At 47.5% G+C, this 19,466-nt stretch overlaps 1 protein-coding gene across 6 annotated transcripts in view; it reads left to right on the plus strand.

Annotated features, from left to right (window-relative positions):
- LOC135915139 (endothelin-converting enzyme 1-like) overlaps positions 1–19,466 on the plus strand; it is a 105,467-nt gene that overhangs the window by 31,717 nt on the left and 54,284 nt on the right. For 3 of the 6 annotated variants that reach the window (XM_070538019.1, XM_070538020.1, XM_065448140.2), the window contains one exon: positions 17,579–17,890. The exons of 2 other annotated variants lie outside the window; for them this stretch is intronic. In XM_070538019.1, coding sequence (XP_070394120.1) covers positions 17,579–17,890 — 312 coding nt within the window. The remainder of the gene's footprint in view (positions 1–17,578; positions 17,891–19,466) is intronic. One more of the 6 variants, XM_065448141.2, reaches the window with a different exon arrangement.

The following is a 19,466-nucleotide window of genomic DNA, read 5'->3' on the forward strand; positions in this document are numbered from 1 at the left end:
GACCGCACCCGGCCCTGACAGAATACACTATCAAATGCTGTCCCACCTCTCTGAACCTGCCATAGAAGCACTCTTAAGTTTTTTTAATAAGGTGTGGGTATCGGGTAAACTACCCGAAGCCTGGAAGAAGGCCATCATCGTTCCATTTTTAAAGCCCGAAAAACCACCAACCTCTCCCAGTAGTTACAGGCCCATAGCGCTCACCAGCTGCCTCGCAAAATCCTTTGAGAGTATCGTGAATATGAGATTAACCTTCGTGCTAGAAGTCCGTGAGTTTCTCGATGTCCATGAGTGCGGTTTCAAAAAGGCATGCTCCACAACAGACCACCTGGTTCGTCTTGAAAATACTGTCCGTGAAGCCTTTATACACAAACAACAATGTCTCGCTGTCTTTTTCGATTTAGAGAAAGCTTATGACACAACCTGGAGGCACGGAATTCTTCAGGATTTGGCTGAACTTGGCATTCGTGGCAGGATGCTGAACTGCCTAAAAGACTTCCTGTCAAACCGTTCATTCCATGTACGCCTCGGTTCAACCCTGTCGAGAATTTTCATTCAAGAAAATGGAGTGCCCCAAGGGAGTGTTTTAAGCACGACCCTTTTTGTTGTTAAAATGAATTCGATCAGTAAAATATACCCAAGGTCAATCATGTATTCAATCTATGTCGACGATCTTCAGATAGCTTGCACATCCTCAAACATAACAACATGCGAAAGACAACTGCAGTTAACAATAAATAAACTTTCAACGTGGGCTGACCGAAATGGCTTCCGGTTCTCCCCACAGAAAACAGTGGCCATCCTTTTTTCACTCAAACGTGGCCTACACCCAGATCCTAGACTATACCTGAACGAAGTGGAATTGCCGATAAAAAGTGAACACAAGTTTCTGGGCATCACTTTCGACAGAAAACTGACCTTCTTGCCGCACATAAAAAACCTGAAGAAGAAAACGTCCCAATCATTAAACATATTAAAGGTGCTTTCACATAAACGCTGGGGGGCTGATAGGACCTGCCTTTTACACATCTACCGCAGTATAGTTCGCTCTTGCCTCGATTATGGGTGCATAGTATACAACTCAGCTCGACCGTCCTACCTGAAGCAATTAGATCCAGTTCATAACTCAGGTCTGCGCCTTGCAAGTGGGGCATACAGGACATCACCCATAAACAGCCTACATGTCGAATGTAACGAACCAGCCCTCGCAGATAGAAGAGCTATGCTCACATGTGCATAAGTCCTAAAAACCCGTTCACTACCAAAACATCTCTGCTACTCCATAGTTACGAAGTGCCCGTCTAAGCAGCTTTTTAACAACAAACCGAATGCGACGAGACCCCTTATTCTCAGATTTGAAGAAATTTGCCAGGAATTAGGTATTCTAGACACACTGCCCGATGTTGCCCAGAGACACGAACCACTACCACCTTGGCACACCTTTCCCAGTGTAGGTGACTACACACTGACACAATTTCATAAAAAGCAAACTCCACGTGAACATCTAATACAAGAATTTTTGGCGCTAGACAAAAAGTACAAAGAACACACAGCATTTTATACTGACGGTTCTAAAACATCACTTTACGTCGGAAGTGCTGTAGTGCAAGATAAATGGGAAAAGGTAGTCAGGTTGCCTCAGTGCGCGTCAATTTTCACAGCCGAATGTCATGCCATTTTGGTGGCTGTATCAAAAATAGTCGAGATGAACATTCAGAACAGCATTATCTACACGGACTCGCTTAGTGCAATCACAGCACTGAAAGCCAGAAACGCAAGGGAACCTTTAATAGGAAATGTAATCCATAACTTAATCACCACTCAAACGCAAGGACATGAAATTAAGCTTTGTTGGACACCAAGCCATCAAGGAATTAGAGGCAACGAGAGAGCTGACGCGTGCGCCGCTCATGCCTGCCATAAGAATGTCAGTACTGTAAATATACCCTGTGCAGATTGCATGAAGTTAGTAAAAAACAAGCTTAAAGAAAAATGGCAGGGTACATGGAATAACGAAGAAAATAACAAGCTACATTTAGTAAAACCTATTCTAGGAGAATGGAGATCATGCAGGCATCAGGAACGTTTTATAGAAGTAATTTTATGCCGCCTGCGCATCGGACACACACACCTAACACATAACTTTCTACTGACAAAACAAGACAAACCCTTATGTGAGAAATGTGGAGATGAACTCACTGTAAATCACATTTTATTCTCGTGCACACAACTCTAACGGCTAAGGAAAAAACATTTTACTGTATTTTACAATGAACGCATTCCCTTCCATCCCAGTCTGCTTTTAGGAGATAACCCACTAGTAGAAATTTCATCTGTTTTTAGTTTTTTAACAGACGCAGCGATCCTAAACGAAATATAACGTATCACAGAACTACTAATCTTAAAAATTATTACCCGGTTTTTTCACGCATCTTATGATGCACCTCACCCGTTTTCTCAGTTTTGAGAAGAAGACTGAGGTCTTCATTTGGTTTGTTGGGCTCCTCAGAGGCCTTGTCCGGACAAGGACCTCGCTGAGGATACCCAATTTTGAAATAAGCTATACCATGTGTTTGGCGCATGATAGCCTAAGTCGCTTATGCGCCATAAAACCCAATACAATACAATACAATCCTAGCATCACGGAAGCCGAATGCGTTCGCCACATCTTAAAAGGCATTGGGTCTGTTGCGTTCAACGCCTTAATCGTGCAAAATCCGGCTTCTGTCCAAGACATCACCTCAACGTGTCAACGTCTAGACGAGCTGCAGTCTATTCGTCTTCCACATGACAGCAGCGATCCTCAGGTTCCCCATTCTCCAGATCTACGTCCTCTTATCCGCACCATCATCCGTGAAGAGCCTCAACTAGAAGACCTAAGGCGTCCACCTGCTGCCTGCGCCCCAACCCCCACCTTCGACTTGCGCGAGGTCGTGAAGCAAGAGTTGACAGCGATGACTACACCCACGACGCATCTTGCTCCGGTAGCGCGCCCCACACCTCCCTACGCTGTGTTGCTTCTCTACCCAGCCTTACCGTGACCTCCGTGCCTACTGACGTTTCCTATGACCATTTGGCTTCGATGGGAACAAGAGCACTTCGTACCCTCAGTGGCGTCCACCTCGTCCGGTTTGTTTTTACTGTGGTATACGCGGTCATATATCTCGCTTCTGCCGCCATCGCCAGCAGGATGAAAGACGAGGCTATGCTGAGCACGAGAGAGACCGAACTCATCGATTAGACGCCTACTATCCCGGATCGTACTCGTTCCCTCAACAGCGTTATCTGTCTCCTCCAGCTGCTCCCGATCTGCCTCATAGTTCCCGTTCGGCCAGATGTCGCCTTAACGGCGCTCTACATCACCACTTCGCCCCACTTCCCATCTTGTCGACCAGCACTCGGAAGACTAATTGTTGCAGCTTTTGGAGGGGAAACTGCTTCTTATAGGTCTTCACAAATTCCTCCTGGTCGCCTGGCCAACATGCTCCCTGTAACTGACGATGGTGTCCCCGCGTCAGCTCTCATCGATACCGGTGCCGCCATTTCTGGTCTTCTTAGTGATCTGTGTTCCCAGCTCCGGAAAGTAAAAACGCTTTATCTTGGAACTATTTTGCGTGGTGCTATTATTACATTAATTTACCCCGACGGACAGTGTACTGCTCGTGTTCTCTTCGACGGCATACGCCACCACATTGAGTTTATCATACTTCCAACGTGTATCCATGAACTTATACTGGGTTGGGACTTCCTACATTCTGCATCAGCCGTCATTTCATGTAGAGAGGAAGTTGTCCATATCATGAAAAAGCGCTTGCACCTGTTACGGGCTCTTCATTTTCGTGCGCGAACTTGGCCATCGCTGCAGACTACGTCCTGCGTCCTGGTCATGAAGACGTTGTAGCAGTAACATCCAGTCAGATCGCCGACAGAGACGCTCTATTCACCCGTTCTTCCCACTGTACTTCTCGCGAAATTCTCATTGCCACCTGTCTCGTCCGGTATTCACGTGGCGGCGCATTTCTGTCTGCTTGCAACACGACCCCAGATCCTGTGATGCTGCCCAAACGGATGAATGTGGCAACCTTAGCCGACACTCAACCTATCTCTCTAGTCGCGCTTTGCCCTTCTTCATCGCCAGCCCCAGCCTCAGGTTTGGATGATCCTTTCCCTCCTCCAGCCGTTCTTGGTTCTCACCTAACAGCCGCGCAGTCCGAAGCCCTAATGGTAGTCTTGGCAAAACACAAAGCCTGTTTCGACAGCTGTTCCCCTGTGTTGAGCCAAACTCCTGCGGCTACACACCGCATCGAAACTGATGGTTCCGCCATAGTACGACGACGCCCCTATCGTGTGTCACCGTCCGAACGATAGGTCACTGAACAACAGGTTACTGACATGCTTGCGCGGAAGATAATACGACCTTCATCTAGCCCATGGGCTTCTCCCGTAGTCCGGGTAGAGAAAAAAAATGGCTCCTTCGCTTTTGCGTCGATTATCGAGCGCTCAATAAGATCACACGCAAGGACGTATATCCAATACCTCGAATTGACGACGCTTTGGACACACTACAAGGGGCGGAGTATTTCTCCAGCCTTGATATTCGATCAGAATATTTGAAAATTCTGATGAACGAGACTGACAAAAGAAAAACCGCTCTCGCTACACCAGACCGATTTTATGAATTTAACGTGATGCCTTTTGGCCTTTGTGTCGCTCCTGCCACATTCAAGCGCATGATAGAGAACGTACTTAGTGGTTTAAAATGGAAGAACTGCCTCTGTTATGTGGACGATATTGTCATCTTTTCATCTGGCTTCAGCCAACATCTTCATCGATAAGAGGAAGTTCTCAAGTGCCTTGCAAATGATGGTCTCCAGTTCAAAACAAAAAAATACAAATTTGCAAGCAAGACCACAAAAGTATTGGGCCACGTCGTCTCAAAAGATGGCATCCAGCCAGACTCCGAAAAAAACAGTGCTGTTCTTCAGTTTCCTCGCCCCCAGCAACAGAAAGATCTACGTAGTTTCCTCGGCTTGGCGTTATATTTCGTCTATTTATACGCAACTTCGCTGCAAGAGCAGCTCCTCTACACAAGCTACTGGTTACCGATGCCTCTTTCACATGGACTAGCGATTGCGAGTCGGCTTTTCAAGTTCTTAAGCGACATCTGACTTCCGCACCAGTGCTTCGCCACTTCGATAATCGAACCCCCACCATGCTCCATACTGACTCAAGCGCACAAGATATTGGCGCAGTACTTCTGCAACGTAATGCAGCCTCTAAAGAGCAAGTCATAGCATATGCCAGCCGACCACTTTCTCCACCTGAGCGGAACTACGCGATTACAGAGCATGAGTGTTTGGCTATCGTTTGGTCGATTCAGCAATTTCATCCATACCTTTACGGCTGCAACTTTACCATCGTCACCTACCATCGTGCTCTGTGTTGGCTGCCATCAATGTAAAACATGTCAGGACGCTTAGGACGCTTATACTCCGCTTGCAGGAATATGACTTTACTATAACGTACAAGTCTGGAAAAAGTCATCATAATGCTTACGCATTGCCTCGCTGCCCACTCTCACTCTCTCCCGGTAACGCGCCGTCGTCTTCCCCACCAAGTCGTTCCGATGCTACGCCTGCCTCACACTAGCTCTCGATAACGCCCCTGGATCAAGTTACGCTTTCATCACGCTCTGATTTCGTCTCGCTTCAGCGGGCCGACTCCTACTGTCGAGCTCTCATGGATCACCTAGTGGGTTCGACGAACCCGCTTGCCACGCCAACTTTCACAATTTCGCCTTCGAGGTGGCTTGCTTCACCGCTACGTTTACCACCCAACAGGTCACCGGTGGGTCCCAGTTCTGCCTCGCTGCCTTCGCCTGCTAGTATTAGAGGCGCTTCAAGACGACGTATTTGCTGGCCACTTAGGCTTCCACAAGACGTATGACAGCATCAAGACCCGCTGCTTCTGGCCTGGCTTATCCACAACGGTGGCCAAATACATTGCCTCTTGTGCGTCATGTCAGCACCGCAAACGTTCGACATCCCCTCCTGCCGGTTTACTACAACCTCTCCCTTGCCCGGACGCACGTTTTGGATTTGTTGGTATTGATTTATATGGTCCCTTGCCGTTGACACCCTCCGGTCACCGTTGGATTGTCACTTCGGTCGACCATTTAACAAGATATGCAGAGACTGCCCCTCTGCGATCCGCTACCGCTTCTGAGGTCGCCGACTTTTTCTTGCGCGCCATCGTCTTGCGCCACGGGGCTCCTCGCGTTCTTCTCAGTGATCGTGGCAAGGCATTCATTTCACAAGTTCTCGAGAAAGTTCTTCGGGCCACTAATACCGTCCACAAATCTACTTCTACCTATCATGCGCAAACCAATGGCCTTACTCAGCGCTTGGACCATACGCTGTCTGACATGATTTCCATGTACATCCGTCCTGACCACGCTGACTGGGATAAAATTCTTCCTTTTGTGACATTCGCATATAATACTGCTATTCGACGGACTACCGCCTACAGCCCTTTCTTCCTTTTATATGGACGATCGCCTTCCACCATATTCGACAGAGAACTCTTTTTCGCACCTTCTTCGCCTAAGGCATCGTTCCAGAACATTTTGCTGCCCGAGTTGCACATTGCCGTCGAATCGCCCAGCAAAGCACAGCAGCTACCCAAGCTGAGCGCAAGCGTTACTGCGGCAACAAACGCCGTGACCTACGTTTTCACCCTGGAGACCAAGTCCTGCTTTCGACTCCAGCCCGTACCCCAGGCCTCTGTGAGATGTTTCTTCCACGCTACTATGGCCCATACACTGTTGAGCAGCAAACATCTGCAGTGAACTATCTCGTCCGCCGAGTACACTCCGTCACTGACCGACGCCGCCGGAAAGCCGAAATTGTTCACGTCTCGCGGATGAAGCCCTTCACTCCCCGTTTAGATAATCTCTAACCTGCGGCCAGGCTGGCCGCTTCCATGACGGGGGGAAGTTAGTGTAAGCACTATTAACGTACTTGGTCGTTTTTATTTGTACATAGCCATCATCATCTGCCCTGTTCTTCTTCTTCACGCCTGAGCTGGGGCATCGCCTTCTTTTGGAATAAAAGCGCTGGACAACTTGATCGGTCTCGGTTTTATAGCATATATATATATATATATATATATATATATATATATATATATATATATATATTGTAAGCACTATTAACGTACTTCGTCGTTTTCCTTTGTATATAGCCATCATCACCTTCGCTCTTCTTCGACTTCTTCGCGCCTGAGCTGCGGGCGTTCCCTTTTGTGGAATAAACAGCGCTGGACAACTTGATCGGTCTCGGTATTATAAAGTGGTGGAGGTACGTCAAGATCCCGACGTCCTCTCGCGTTTCCGTCCTCCCTGGAGCTCCGTTCCGGTCGCCGCCTGCACCCAGCTACCTCTACAACAATGGACACTTCCAACCCCGGCCCTTCCGGCGCCTCTAACCCTACTACACAGACGACCCCACCTGCGGCGCCCGCTTGGACTGTGACGAGCCCTCAGCGCGATCCCCCTGTCTTCGCGGGACTCCGCGGCGATGACGTAGACGATTGGATCGACCACTACGACCGCGTGAGTTCTTGCAACATGTGGAACGACACCCAGAAATTGAGGCACGTCGCCTTCTACTTGACCGGTGTTGCAAAGACGTGGTATTTCAACCACGAATCCGACATCGCGGATTGGTCCACGTTTACCTCGAAGCTGCGGCAAATCTTCGCTTCCTCGTCTGGCCGTGCAGAAGTCGCCAAACAGAAGCTGGGAACGCGGCGCCAACTTCCCCAAGAGTCTTACACCTCATACATAGAGGATGTCTTGGCTCTGTGCCGCCGTGCGAATCCTAGCATGACGGAAGCCGAACGCGTGCGCCACATCTTAAAAGGCATTGGGCCTGTCGCGTTCAACGCCCTAATCGTGCAAAATCCGGCTTCTGTCCAAGACATCACTTCAACGTGTCAACGCCTCGACGAGCTGCAGTCTATTCGTCTTCCACATGACAGCAGCGATCCTCCGGTTCCCCATTCTCCAGATCTACGTGCTCTTATCCGCACCATCATCCGCGAAGAGCTTCAACTACAAGACCTCAGGCGTCCACCTGCTGCCTGCGCCCCAACCCCCGCCTTCGACTTGCGCGAGGTCGTCAAGCAGGAGTTGACAGCGATGACTACACCCACGACGCATCTTGCACCGGTAGCGCGCTCCACACCTACCTACGCGGATGTTGTTTCGTACCCACCCCTACCGTGCCTTCCGTGCCTACTGGCGTTTCCTATGACCATGTGGCTTCGATGGGAACCAGAGCACTTGCTGCGCCATCGTACCCTCAGTGGCGTCCACCTCGTCCAGTTTGTTTTTACTGCGGTATACGCGGCCATATATCACGCTTCTGCCGCCGGCACCAGCAGGATGAAAGGCGAGGCTATGCTGAGCACGAAAGAGACCGCACTCGCCGATCAGACGACTACTATCCCGGACCGTACTCGTCCCCGCAACAGCGTTCTCCATCTCCACCAGCTGCTCCCAGTCTGCCTCCTAGTTCCCGTTTGGCCAGACGTCGTTCTCCATCCCCTTACCGGCGCTCTACATCACCGCTTCCCCCCACTTCCCATTTTGTCGACCAGCACTCGGAAAACTAACTGTTGGAGTTTTTGGAGGGGAAACTGCTTCTTATCGGTCTTCAAAAATTCCTCCTGTTCACCCGGCCAACATGCTTTCTGTGACTGTCGAAGGTGTTCCCGCGTCAGCTCTCATCGATACCGGTGCCGCCGTTTCTGTTCTTCGGAGTGATCTGTGTTCCCGGCTCCGTAAAGTACAAACGCCTTATCTTGGACCTATTTTGCGTGGTGCTGATAATGCGTTCATTCACCCTGACGGACAGTGTACTGCTCGTGTTCTCATCGACGGCATACGCCACCACATCGAGTTTATCATCCTTCCAACGTGTATCCATGAACTTATACTGGGTTGGGACTTCCTGCATTCTGCTTCAGCCGTCATTTCCTGTAGAGAGGAAGTTGTCCACATCACGGATACAGGGCTTGAACCTGCTGCGGACTCTTCACTTTCATGCGTGAACTTGACCATCGCTGCCGACTACGTCCTGCGTCCTGGTCACGAAGACGTTGTAGCCGTAGCATCCAGTCAGATCGCCGACGGAGACGCCCTAGTCGCCCCTTCTTCCCGCTGTACTTCTCGCGGAATTCTCATTGCCACCTGTCTCGTCCGGTGTTCACGCGGCCGCGCCCTTCTGTCTGCTTGCAACACGACCCCAGATCCAGTGATACTGCCCAAAGGGATGACTGTGGCAACCCTCGCCGACACTCAACCTATCTCTCTAGTCGCGCTTTGCCCTTCTTCATCGCCAGCCCCAGCCTCAGGTTTGGATGATCCTTTCCCTCCTCCAGCCGTTCTTGGTTCTGATCTAACAGCCGCGCAGTCCGAAGCCCTAATGGTGGTCTTCGCAAAACACAAAGCCTGTTTCGACAGCTGTTCCCCTGTGTTGAGCCAAACTCCTGCGGCTACACACCGCATCGAAACCGATGGTTCCGCTATTATACGACGACGCCCCTATCGTGTATCGCCGTCCGAACGAAAGGTCATGAACAACAGGTTGCTGACATGCTTGCGCGGAAGATAATACGATCTTCATCTAGCCCATGGGCGTCTCCTGTGGTCCTGGTAAAGAAAAAAGATGGCTCAGTTCGCTTTTGCGTGGATTATCGAGCGCTCAATAAGATCACACGCAAGGACGTATATCCAATACCTCGAATTGACGACGCTTTGGACACACTACAAGGGGCGGAGTATTTTTCTAGCCTTGATCTTCGATCAGGATATTGGCAAATTCCGATGAACGAGACTGACAAAGAAAAGACCGCATTCGCTACACCGGATGGCCTTTATGAATTCAATGTGATGCCTTTTGGCCTTTGTAATGCTCCTGCCACATTTGAGCGCATGATAGACAACGTCCTTCGTGGTCTAAAATGGAAGACATGCCTCTGTTATCTGGACGATATTGTCATCTTTTCGTCTGACTTTAGCCAACATCTTCATCGATTAGACGAATTTCTCAAGCGCCTTGCGAATGCTGGTCTCCAAATCAATACAAAAAAATGCAAATTTGCAAGCAAAACAATAAAAGTATTGGGTCACGTCGTCTCAAAAGCTGGCATCCAGCCTGACCCCGAAAAGATTAGTGCCATTCTTCAGTTTCCTCGCCCCCAGCAACAGAAAGATCTACGTAGTTTCCTCGGCTTGGCGTCACATTTTCGTAGATTTATACGCAACTTCGCAGCAATAGCAGCTCCTCTACACAAGCTCCTGGTTACCGGTGCCTCTTTCACGTGGACTAGCGACTGCGAGTCGGCTTTTCAAGCTCTTAAGCGGCATCTTACTTCCGGACCAGTGCTTCGCCACTTCGATAATCGTGCCCCCACCATACTCCATACTGACGCAAGCGCACAAGGTATTGGCGCAGTACTTCTGCAACGTAATACAGAATCTAAAGAGCAAGTCATAGCATATGCCAGCCGAACACTTTCTCCAGCTGAGCGGAACTACACCATTACAGAGCAAGAGTGCCTGGCTATCGTTTGGTCGATTCAGAAATTTCGCCCATACCTTTACGGCCGCCACTTCACCATCGTCACCGACCATCATGCTCTGTGTTGGCTGTCATCAATGAAAAACATGTCAGGACGCTTAGGACGCTGGATACTGCGCTTGCAGGAATATGACTTCGTTATAACATACAAGTCTGGAAAACGCCATCATGATGCAGACGCATTGTCTCACTGCCCACTCTCACTCTCTCCCGGTAACGCACCATCGTCTTCCCAACCTCATCGTTCCGATGATACGCTTGCCTCCCACCAACTCTCCATAACGCCCCTGGACCAGGTTATGCTTTCATCACGCTCTGATTTCGTCTCGCTTCAGCGGGCCGACTCCTACTGTCGAGCTCTCATGGATCGCCTTAGTGGGTTCACCGAACCACCCAACAGCCGCTTGCGACGCCAACTTCGACAATTCCGCCTTCAAGATGGCGTGCTGCACCGCGGCGTTTACCACCCAACAGGTCACCGGTGGGTCCCAGTTCTACCTCGCTGCCTTCGCCTGCGGGTATTAGAGGCACTTCACGACGATGTATCGGCTGGCCACTTAGGCTTCCACAAGACTTACGACCGCATAAAGACCCGCTGCTTCTGGCCTGGCCTATCCACCACGGTGGCCAAATACATTGCCTCTTGTGCGTCATGTCAGCACCGCAAACGCTCGACATCCCCTCCTGCCGGTTTACTACAACCTCTCCCTTGCCCGGACGCACCTTTTGAATTTGTTGGCATTGATTTATATGGTCCCTTGCCGTTGACACCCTCCTGTCACCGTTGGATTGTCACTTCGGTCGACCATTTAACAAGATATGCCGAGACTGCCCCTCTGCGATCCGCCACCGCTTCTGAGGTCGCCGACTTTTTCTTGCGCGCCATCGTCTTGCGCCACGGGGCTCCTCGCGTTCTTCTCAGTGACCGTGGCAAGGCGTTCATTTCACAAGTTCTCAAGGAAGTTCTTCGAGCCACTAATACCGTCCACAAATCTACTTCTACTTATCATCCGCAAACCAATGGCCTTACTGAGCGCTTCCACCGTACGCTGTCTGACATGATTTCCATGTACATCCGTCCTGACCACACTGACTGGGATCAAATTCTTCCTTTTGTGACATTCGCATATAATACTGCTATTCAACGGACTCCCGGCTACAGCCCTTTCTTCCTTGTGTATGGACGATCTCCTTCCACCGTATTCTATAGAGAACTATTTTTCACACCTTCTTCGCCTAACGCGTCGCTTCCAGAAGATTTTGCTGCCCGAGTTGCACATTGCCGTCAAATCGCCCGGCAAAGCACAGAAGCGACCCAAGTGGAGCGCCAGCGTTACTGCGACAACAAACGCCGTGACCTACGTTTTCACCCAGGAGACCAAGCCCTGCTTTGGACTCCAGTCCGCACCCCAGGCCTCTGTGAGAAGTTCCTTCCACGCCACATTGGTCCATACACCGTTGTGCAGCAAACATCTGCAGTGAACTATCTCGTCCGCCCAGTACACTCCGTCACTGACCGGCGCCGCCGGAATGCCGAAATTGTTCATGTGTCGCGGATGAAGCCGTTCACTGCCCGTTTAGATAATCTCTAATCTGCGGCCAGGCTGGCCGCTTCCATGACGGGGGGAAGTTAGTGTAAGCGCTATTAACGTACTTCGTCGTTTTCATTTGTATATAGCCATCATCGTCCTCGCTCTTCTTCGACTTCGCGCGTGAGCTGCGGGTGTTCCCTTTTGTGGAATAAACAGCGCTGGACAACTTGATCGGTCTCGGTAATATAATATAATATATATATATATATATATATATATATATATATATATATATATATATATATATATATATATATATATATATATATATGCACCTGGGCGGGCTCCACAAAGCTGGTCGGGTTCCAGCCCCTGGCAATATCAAAACTGTCCGCCTATGCTTCCTATAATTCCCTTGCTAGCTGAGCCACCACCATTGCAGTTCCTGTGGATATTAGCACAAAGTTCCCTCTAGTAATTATTGAAGGACACTCTACGGCCGGCTGAACAAGACCACGAAAAATGACGTACATCCCCTGCCACGGATAGACGACACATTGGACCGGCTGTGCAACGTGAAGTATTTCTCATCGATGGATCTCGAGAATTGATACTAGGAAATTGAAGTCGACGAGCGGGATTGAGAGAAGACAGCGTTTATCACGTCGCAAGCCTCTTCGAGTTCAACGTGATGCCATTCGGTCTTTGTTCGGGGCCTGCAATGCTCCAGCGTGTGAAGGACACAGTCTTGGCGGGACTCAAGTGGCAGACTTGTCTCGTCTACTTAGATCACGTTATAGTATTGGCCACAAATTTCTACAATCACCTGAGGCGGCTTCAGACAATATTAGTGGGGATCAAGTCATCTGGACTCATCCTGAAGCCGGAAGAATGTCGTTTCGCTTATGAACAACTTCAATTCAATTCAATTCAGTCAATTCAGTCTTTATTTTTCTCTTGTAGAGAGAAGGAGACAGGACTAAAAGCTCGTAAGCTTGACAGAGGTCCTGCCCCCTTTATCAACTTGGCAGTACAGTACAGACAGAGATTTTCAATTTTCCAAATAAACACTGAAACAAAATAACAAAACACTTTGTAAAAACAGCGCTATGAATCGCAGCACAAACATAGGTATTAGAAAAACAAATAAGTGCTCATAGGGAAACGAAAAAAAAGAAGAATAATAACAGGTATAGGTTTAAACTGAGTGCAACATTACGTAATCTTGCTAAGAAAAAATCGCTTAATAACATCACTCGAATGCTGAAAGGGGTCAAACAATTCTTTGTTTAATTTATTTAATAATACTGGGACAGTATAAGAAAGAGACTGCTCTGTATAATATGCCCTAGGCGTCGGCACTAACCAAATTTCTTTATGTCTAGTCTGCAGGATATGCGTGTTTTTCTCAAGTTTTGCCAGATAACTAATGTAATGTTCATCACTATGTGAAGAGCGTTTATAGATCATTAAAAGTCTATAATTGTATAAACTATAGATTGGCAGGATTTCATACTTTAAAAACAAGTCATATGTGGGGGAACAATAAGGAACACCAGCAATACATCTTACAGCTCTTCAGCCACGTCATCAGCAAACCTGGAGTCCGTCCCGGCTAGGAGAACACAGCTGCTCGCTAAGTTCCCGCGGCCCGTTGACAAGAAGGCAGCGCGCGGATTCCTTGGCCTGTGTGCTTTTTACAGGACGTTTGTGAGAGAGTTTTCAGACATTGCTGACCCATTGATCTATCTCGAGAAATCCGTCGTCGACTTTAAACGGGTGTAAGGAACGAACCAACTGCGCGTCCGTTGGCTACAGTTTCTCAGTCCGACCCCTTTAATCGAACCCGTGTACGTGGTTGTGGCGCGCTTCTCCACTTCCCAACACACTGCTACCTGCTAGGAAACGGTCTAGTTGGTCGATGATGACAGGGCACGACTCGGTGATTTTGACTTGATGTTCCTCGGTTACTTCATGAAAAGGTAGACTTAGCTTTATCAATAAACATTAATTCGCAGCGAACCAATATAAGTGTTTATGCACATTATATTGTATTACTCGAGCCGCTGTGTGACAAAATTTGTTTTGTATAACCACAGCCACGTCATAAGTATAAATATTTTTCTTAAAATTTAGTGGTAAGCAAGGAAGATCATTCGTATAAGCATTAAAGAAGAGTGACACCAAAACACATCTTTGCGGCACAGCTGGCTTAATGCAAAACAAAGAGCTATACGACTCCGCTACACGGACCCATCGTTGTCAGCCTGTGAAGTAATTTTTAAAACATGAGTATTACGGGCCTCTGAAACCACAGATGCTAAGTTTTGAGAGTAACAGTTCATGATCTAATGTGTCAAATGCTCCTTGTAAGTGAGCGACAAGAGTCAAGAGAACTCTGTTTCTATTGATTTCGTAATGTGGTCATTGGAAACTTCCAACGAGCCTGTGGTACTCTGTCTAAGCGAAAACGAAACACTGCTGGGTAAATAAGCCTAAAAATTTCACAAACTGAAGCTATTTTAGCATGCGCTTTTGTTTTGCAAGCATGCCTGCCAACAAGGAAACGATTTCATTTGGTCTGTAATTCTCATAAAGCTTTCGAGATCCCTGCCTATAAATAGGTCTCAATATGCTAACTTTCTGTTTTTATGTAGCTGGCCAGTTTTTAATCTTTCATTTACGATGTAAGGTAGTCTCACTTGAGCACATCGAAACTCGCCGCTATATCACTCATCATGATTATAAAAACACAGATAGTTTGTTAAGCTGGGGCCCTATAACATAAAACTATTCCAATATGCTTCTATTCCAATCTCGTGACGTAAAATTTGTGTAACCACCAACGCAAGCACGGGGCGGTCACCCGCAGAGTTGTCTGAACAGACCAATCAAACGCCCTCCTCGTTCATAGGAAGTCACTTTTGTTTGCTTGAAAAACAAATAACATTGCCTACACTTGTCGTATCTAATTGGTTGAGAAGAGGCGAGGAGAACGCTCAAGTGGAGAGGGATTCGATGGGGCCGAGCCACTCCACTGAAAGTCGATAACCGGATGAAAAGGGTGGTGCCGGCGTCTACGATTGGTCGCCTTTAGCTTACTTAGCTGGCGGTGGCTGGTCGAAAATCGCGGCGGCATGCAACGGAAGCTCAAGAATAACGCTAAAACAGATCCTCAGCAAAGAAGAGTTGGCAGAATGAGGGGGTAAACGTGCCGAAAGTGCTCGAAAACGTTACACGGCCACGCAGGAAGTTTTCTTAAACGCAAATACACCCATGCTCTCCGGCAGGTGCGAGTAGCCAGCGTCTGAGCGATCGGTGGCAGCCATCTTCTATTCCTTTTGGAACGGGGCAGCCTGCGGCTATTCCGAAGGAAATTCAGTTTTTTTCGGCATATTAATGCATCTTTATGGCGTACACGTCACTTTGACGTGGTGAGTTCTTGCGGTTTTGTGACGTCGCGTGACAGGCAGGGGAAGTGGCTGCAGCCCGAAAACTTTTTACCAATAGCCGAGGGCTAATGGCGGAAAGGGGTCGAATCAGAAAAAACTGTTTTGCTTTTTTTTGTCAAATCATGCATAATCAGTGTGTACACATCATATAAGATGGGGAGGTATCGCGGTTTTCGTGACGTTGCGTGACAGACAGGTGAAGTGGGGGTGGTCGAAAAAAAGATTTTGACCAATCGTGGAGGGCTGATAGCAGAATTGGAATAGAAAAGTTTGGAATAGTTTTACGTTATAGCGCCCCTGATGGAACTTATTATATCTCATAATTGGGCTTTATGAACCATAGACAGAAAAGCAGAATGAATGCTAGAGTACGTAATGTTTCGGAGATGCACTGGTATGCGCCCATTTGTGATGTTCTTTACCGACTTAATAAAGTGGTTGTAAAAATCATTCGTGATCTGGATAGCGTATAACAGCGAGAAAGCGTCCTTAAGAGTACCAACTATACTCTGCTTTCTATGTCTCCCTACTGTAAAGTTGACCAAGTTCCACGTTTTACCGGTATTACGGCTGCAAGCTGAAAATTGTCTGTGAGAGCACTTGCTAGCTAGTGTTATGTTATCGTTCCCCTTATTTCTTCCCTTACAAAAGCATACTCTGGTTTATCTTCACTTTTTTTACGAACTTTGTTGTCAACTCCGGTAAGCTCCATTATTTCTATATCGATCGATGGGCTATTTTAATTTTTCCTTTCAAGCTTTATTTTCTTTTCGGGGTAACGGTAGATCTCTCTAAAGGCCTCTGCAAACAGTTCGGAAGCCTCTAGGTGGCTGTGCCATGTTAGCGAATCCCACTTAAAAGCTCTTAGATGTTTGTCTGATTCATTAGAATTCCGAACATATTTTGCTTCGAATAAAACAGCAGCATCTCCTGAAACTGCTATAGCGACAACGTACTGGCCCGATACTTTTTCCCTATAGCAGAGCCAAATGAATCATATTTACATATTTTGTACTTATATGGCCAGCACACGACCTTGTTTCACCAACACCAATAATTTACTCGAGCGTATAAATTTGGATATTCTTTTCGAATCCATACCTAGCTAAAAGTGTTAAGTAATGAGATGTTGCAGCTCATTTGTTGCAGAAATGTCTGTATTAAAATCACCAGTCAACCTAAGGACACTTCTTTCGGCATAATTTTTGAAGAAGCTTGCGATCTCATCTAAAATTACACTTATGTTAGTGCTTGGTGGCCTCTTAACATCACACACTGTGAATTGCAGAGCTGACTCGGTCATTATTACACTAACCACCTCAACATCTTGAAAATAAAATGCAGTCTTTCACAATGCCAATCACTTTTCATGTACACCAATACGACGCAAGCTCTTGTTTTCCTTGGACAAAAAGAGTAACCGTAAACCAGACGGTGTAGTATGTGCAATATGAGCGAACTAGTACTTTAAGCTAATAGGTTGTTAAAATAAAAATATGTGTTGATGGCAATGTTCTAGGCAGGTTAATTTTTAACATATCCTAGTGTTTATGCAGGCTCTTCACATTCACGTGCATTAGCTCAAGCAGCAAGCTACTGGAAGGATTCGATGCCCACTCCCCTTTCCGTGATAGTCATTTTCTAACTTCGATGAAGTTGGTCTTCCTCGCATACGTACTTCCACTGTGGCAGTTCTCAAAATTCTGCGCAGTTTATAAAATATGCTCATAATGCTCCGGAGCACTTGAATGGGTAATTTATTGGATGAACGGAAATTAACCCATGCACACACTGAGTTTTGCCCGTACACATGGCGAAACTTCGTTTCCTTAGATATTTCGAATATAAGCATGGATGACTGTATGGTTCATCAAACTTTTCTTCTCTCGCTGCCTCCTATGCCTGAAAATTCATAACTTAAATTATGTATCTTTCTTTTTATATGCAGAACGAGTTTGTCGAAAAGCACACCACGAAGCCTGTTCTCGAGAGAGCCAATCGGGCCATGCGCCGCGCCTCGAATTGGGGGAGGAAACTGTATGTATCCTGCTTGAAATTCTCTAAGAGTGCAGAGCAGGAGCTGCACGTCATCAGAGATTTCATGGCGTCTTTGAAACTCGACCTCGGCGGCGTGTCTGAAGACCTTCATGAAGACCCTCTCGACGGGATGTTGCAGCTATCGCTGGTATACGCGGTTCCCGTCATCATTTCGTTAACCGTCGAGAGCATGGTTTTCGTCCAGGGCAAATCTATCCTTCAGGCAAGTCAGGCCACACAACAAATTGTTCACCACGACACCTTGCACCCACACAGTACGGCCCCATGCAGAAGACGGGACGTCAATGTTAATTGCAAATGTTTTTCCTTTAAATGGGTCATGATGTAGTCATTCTCATTTTACCACTGTAATTAAGAGTAGAATGGTCATTACGGAAGGCAAAAGCCTAGACTCTAAGCGCGCATTCAAACTGGAAATGGATTGTATATAAGACATCGCGTCTATGACGTGTTTTCATGAACCACCGCGGTAGCCCGGTATCTTTTGGGAACCAGCGCTGGCGCCCAGATGCTACGGCAGTTTTAGAGCGCGACTAAAATATGCGGGCACCATCCGTTCGGGAGATGACGAGAATTTCACGACTTTCGTAAGGATAACAGTTGTCAACGTTAGTTCAGACCGATGTGTCGAGCTAAGCATGGCCCATGGCCATGCGCGTTGGAAGGGTCGCATGCGTTCATAGGTTCTAAAACGCCAATGGCCCGCCAATTGAACTAGACACATATGCTCCCAGATGAGCTGCTATGATGAGCTAAGCTCAAGAAAGCTTCCGTGCACCGTACATTGCGTACTAGTTAAGAAACCAGAGGTTTTCTAAATTGACCCAGAGACCTCCACGGCGCAGTGCCTCGTGTTAATGTCTGGGTTCTAGCACGCAGAAACATCTACATTTCATCATTCTAATTAAAATGGCATGTGCCGTATTCGAAAATGCTTCCTACGCATGTAGTCATAGCCTTCCAGATCTCTTATTGTTATCCAGAGCTCATCGCTGGCGCGTAGATTTCGACAGCACATATATTAAATTGAAATTGGTGCATTTAGTCAGTCCCACCGACCGCGACCGCCATATTATAGTAGCTTGTGTGGCATCAAATAGAGCGAAGCCAGCGTTGTATTGCATGTTCCGAAACATTCCCAAACCAGGTGTCCGTAGTGCTGTACTCGCATTCAATGGCGCAGAGAGACCGTCGCTGTTGCAATGTGACCATAATTACTTCACTCGCGCAATATAATAACCAGTCAATCAAGCGAAAGCGAGTAGTTACGGTACCGGCATAGAGAAAGACGTTCACCGAGAGCGGATACTCCCACAGAGCCCGGCAGCCGAATTCACTGTAGCGCACCAAGCGGATGGGATTAACAGCTGAACCACATAATTTGGGTGCGCAGATTTTGAACGCTTGGTGGCCCGCGCAACGCTAGTGTTTTTTTTTTTATTGACTTCTGCCGCTCACTCGCGCGATGTATTAGTACGGAATCGTTTATTTAGTTAAAATGATTGCGAACGATCTTTTCAAGCGTTCATCAAATCTGTGCCACGTGCAATTTCATAAAGTAGACGCAAGACACCTTGTAAATTCAAAAATGTTTTTTTCGCTCAATATAAATGTTTGTTCCGGGCTTTTTGTGCGTTCATCCAACGTCATGGCACCAGGTAAGCAGCAGTAACTCCCGTACGAAGCTCCGCCGTACAGCATAAGCTGAAGAAAGTTAATTACAAGCACGTGTCATTTTGCTATTTACACCTTATAGGAATACTGCGCGTATAGGGGAA

This window comes from Dermacentor albipictus, chromosome 4 (assembly GCF_038994185.2).
Source record: "Dermacentor albipictus isolate Rhodes 1998 colony chromosome 4, USDA_Dalb.pri_finalv2, whole genome shotgun sequence".
NCBI classification, from domain to species: Eukaryota; Metazoa; Arthropoda; class Arachnida; order Ixodida; family Ixodidae; genus Dermacentor; species Dermacentor albipictus.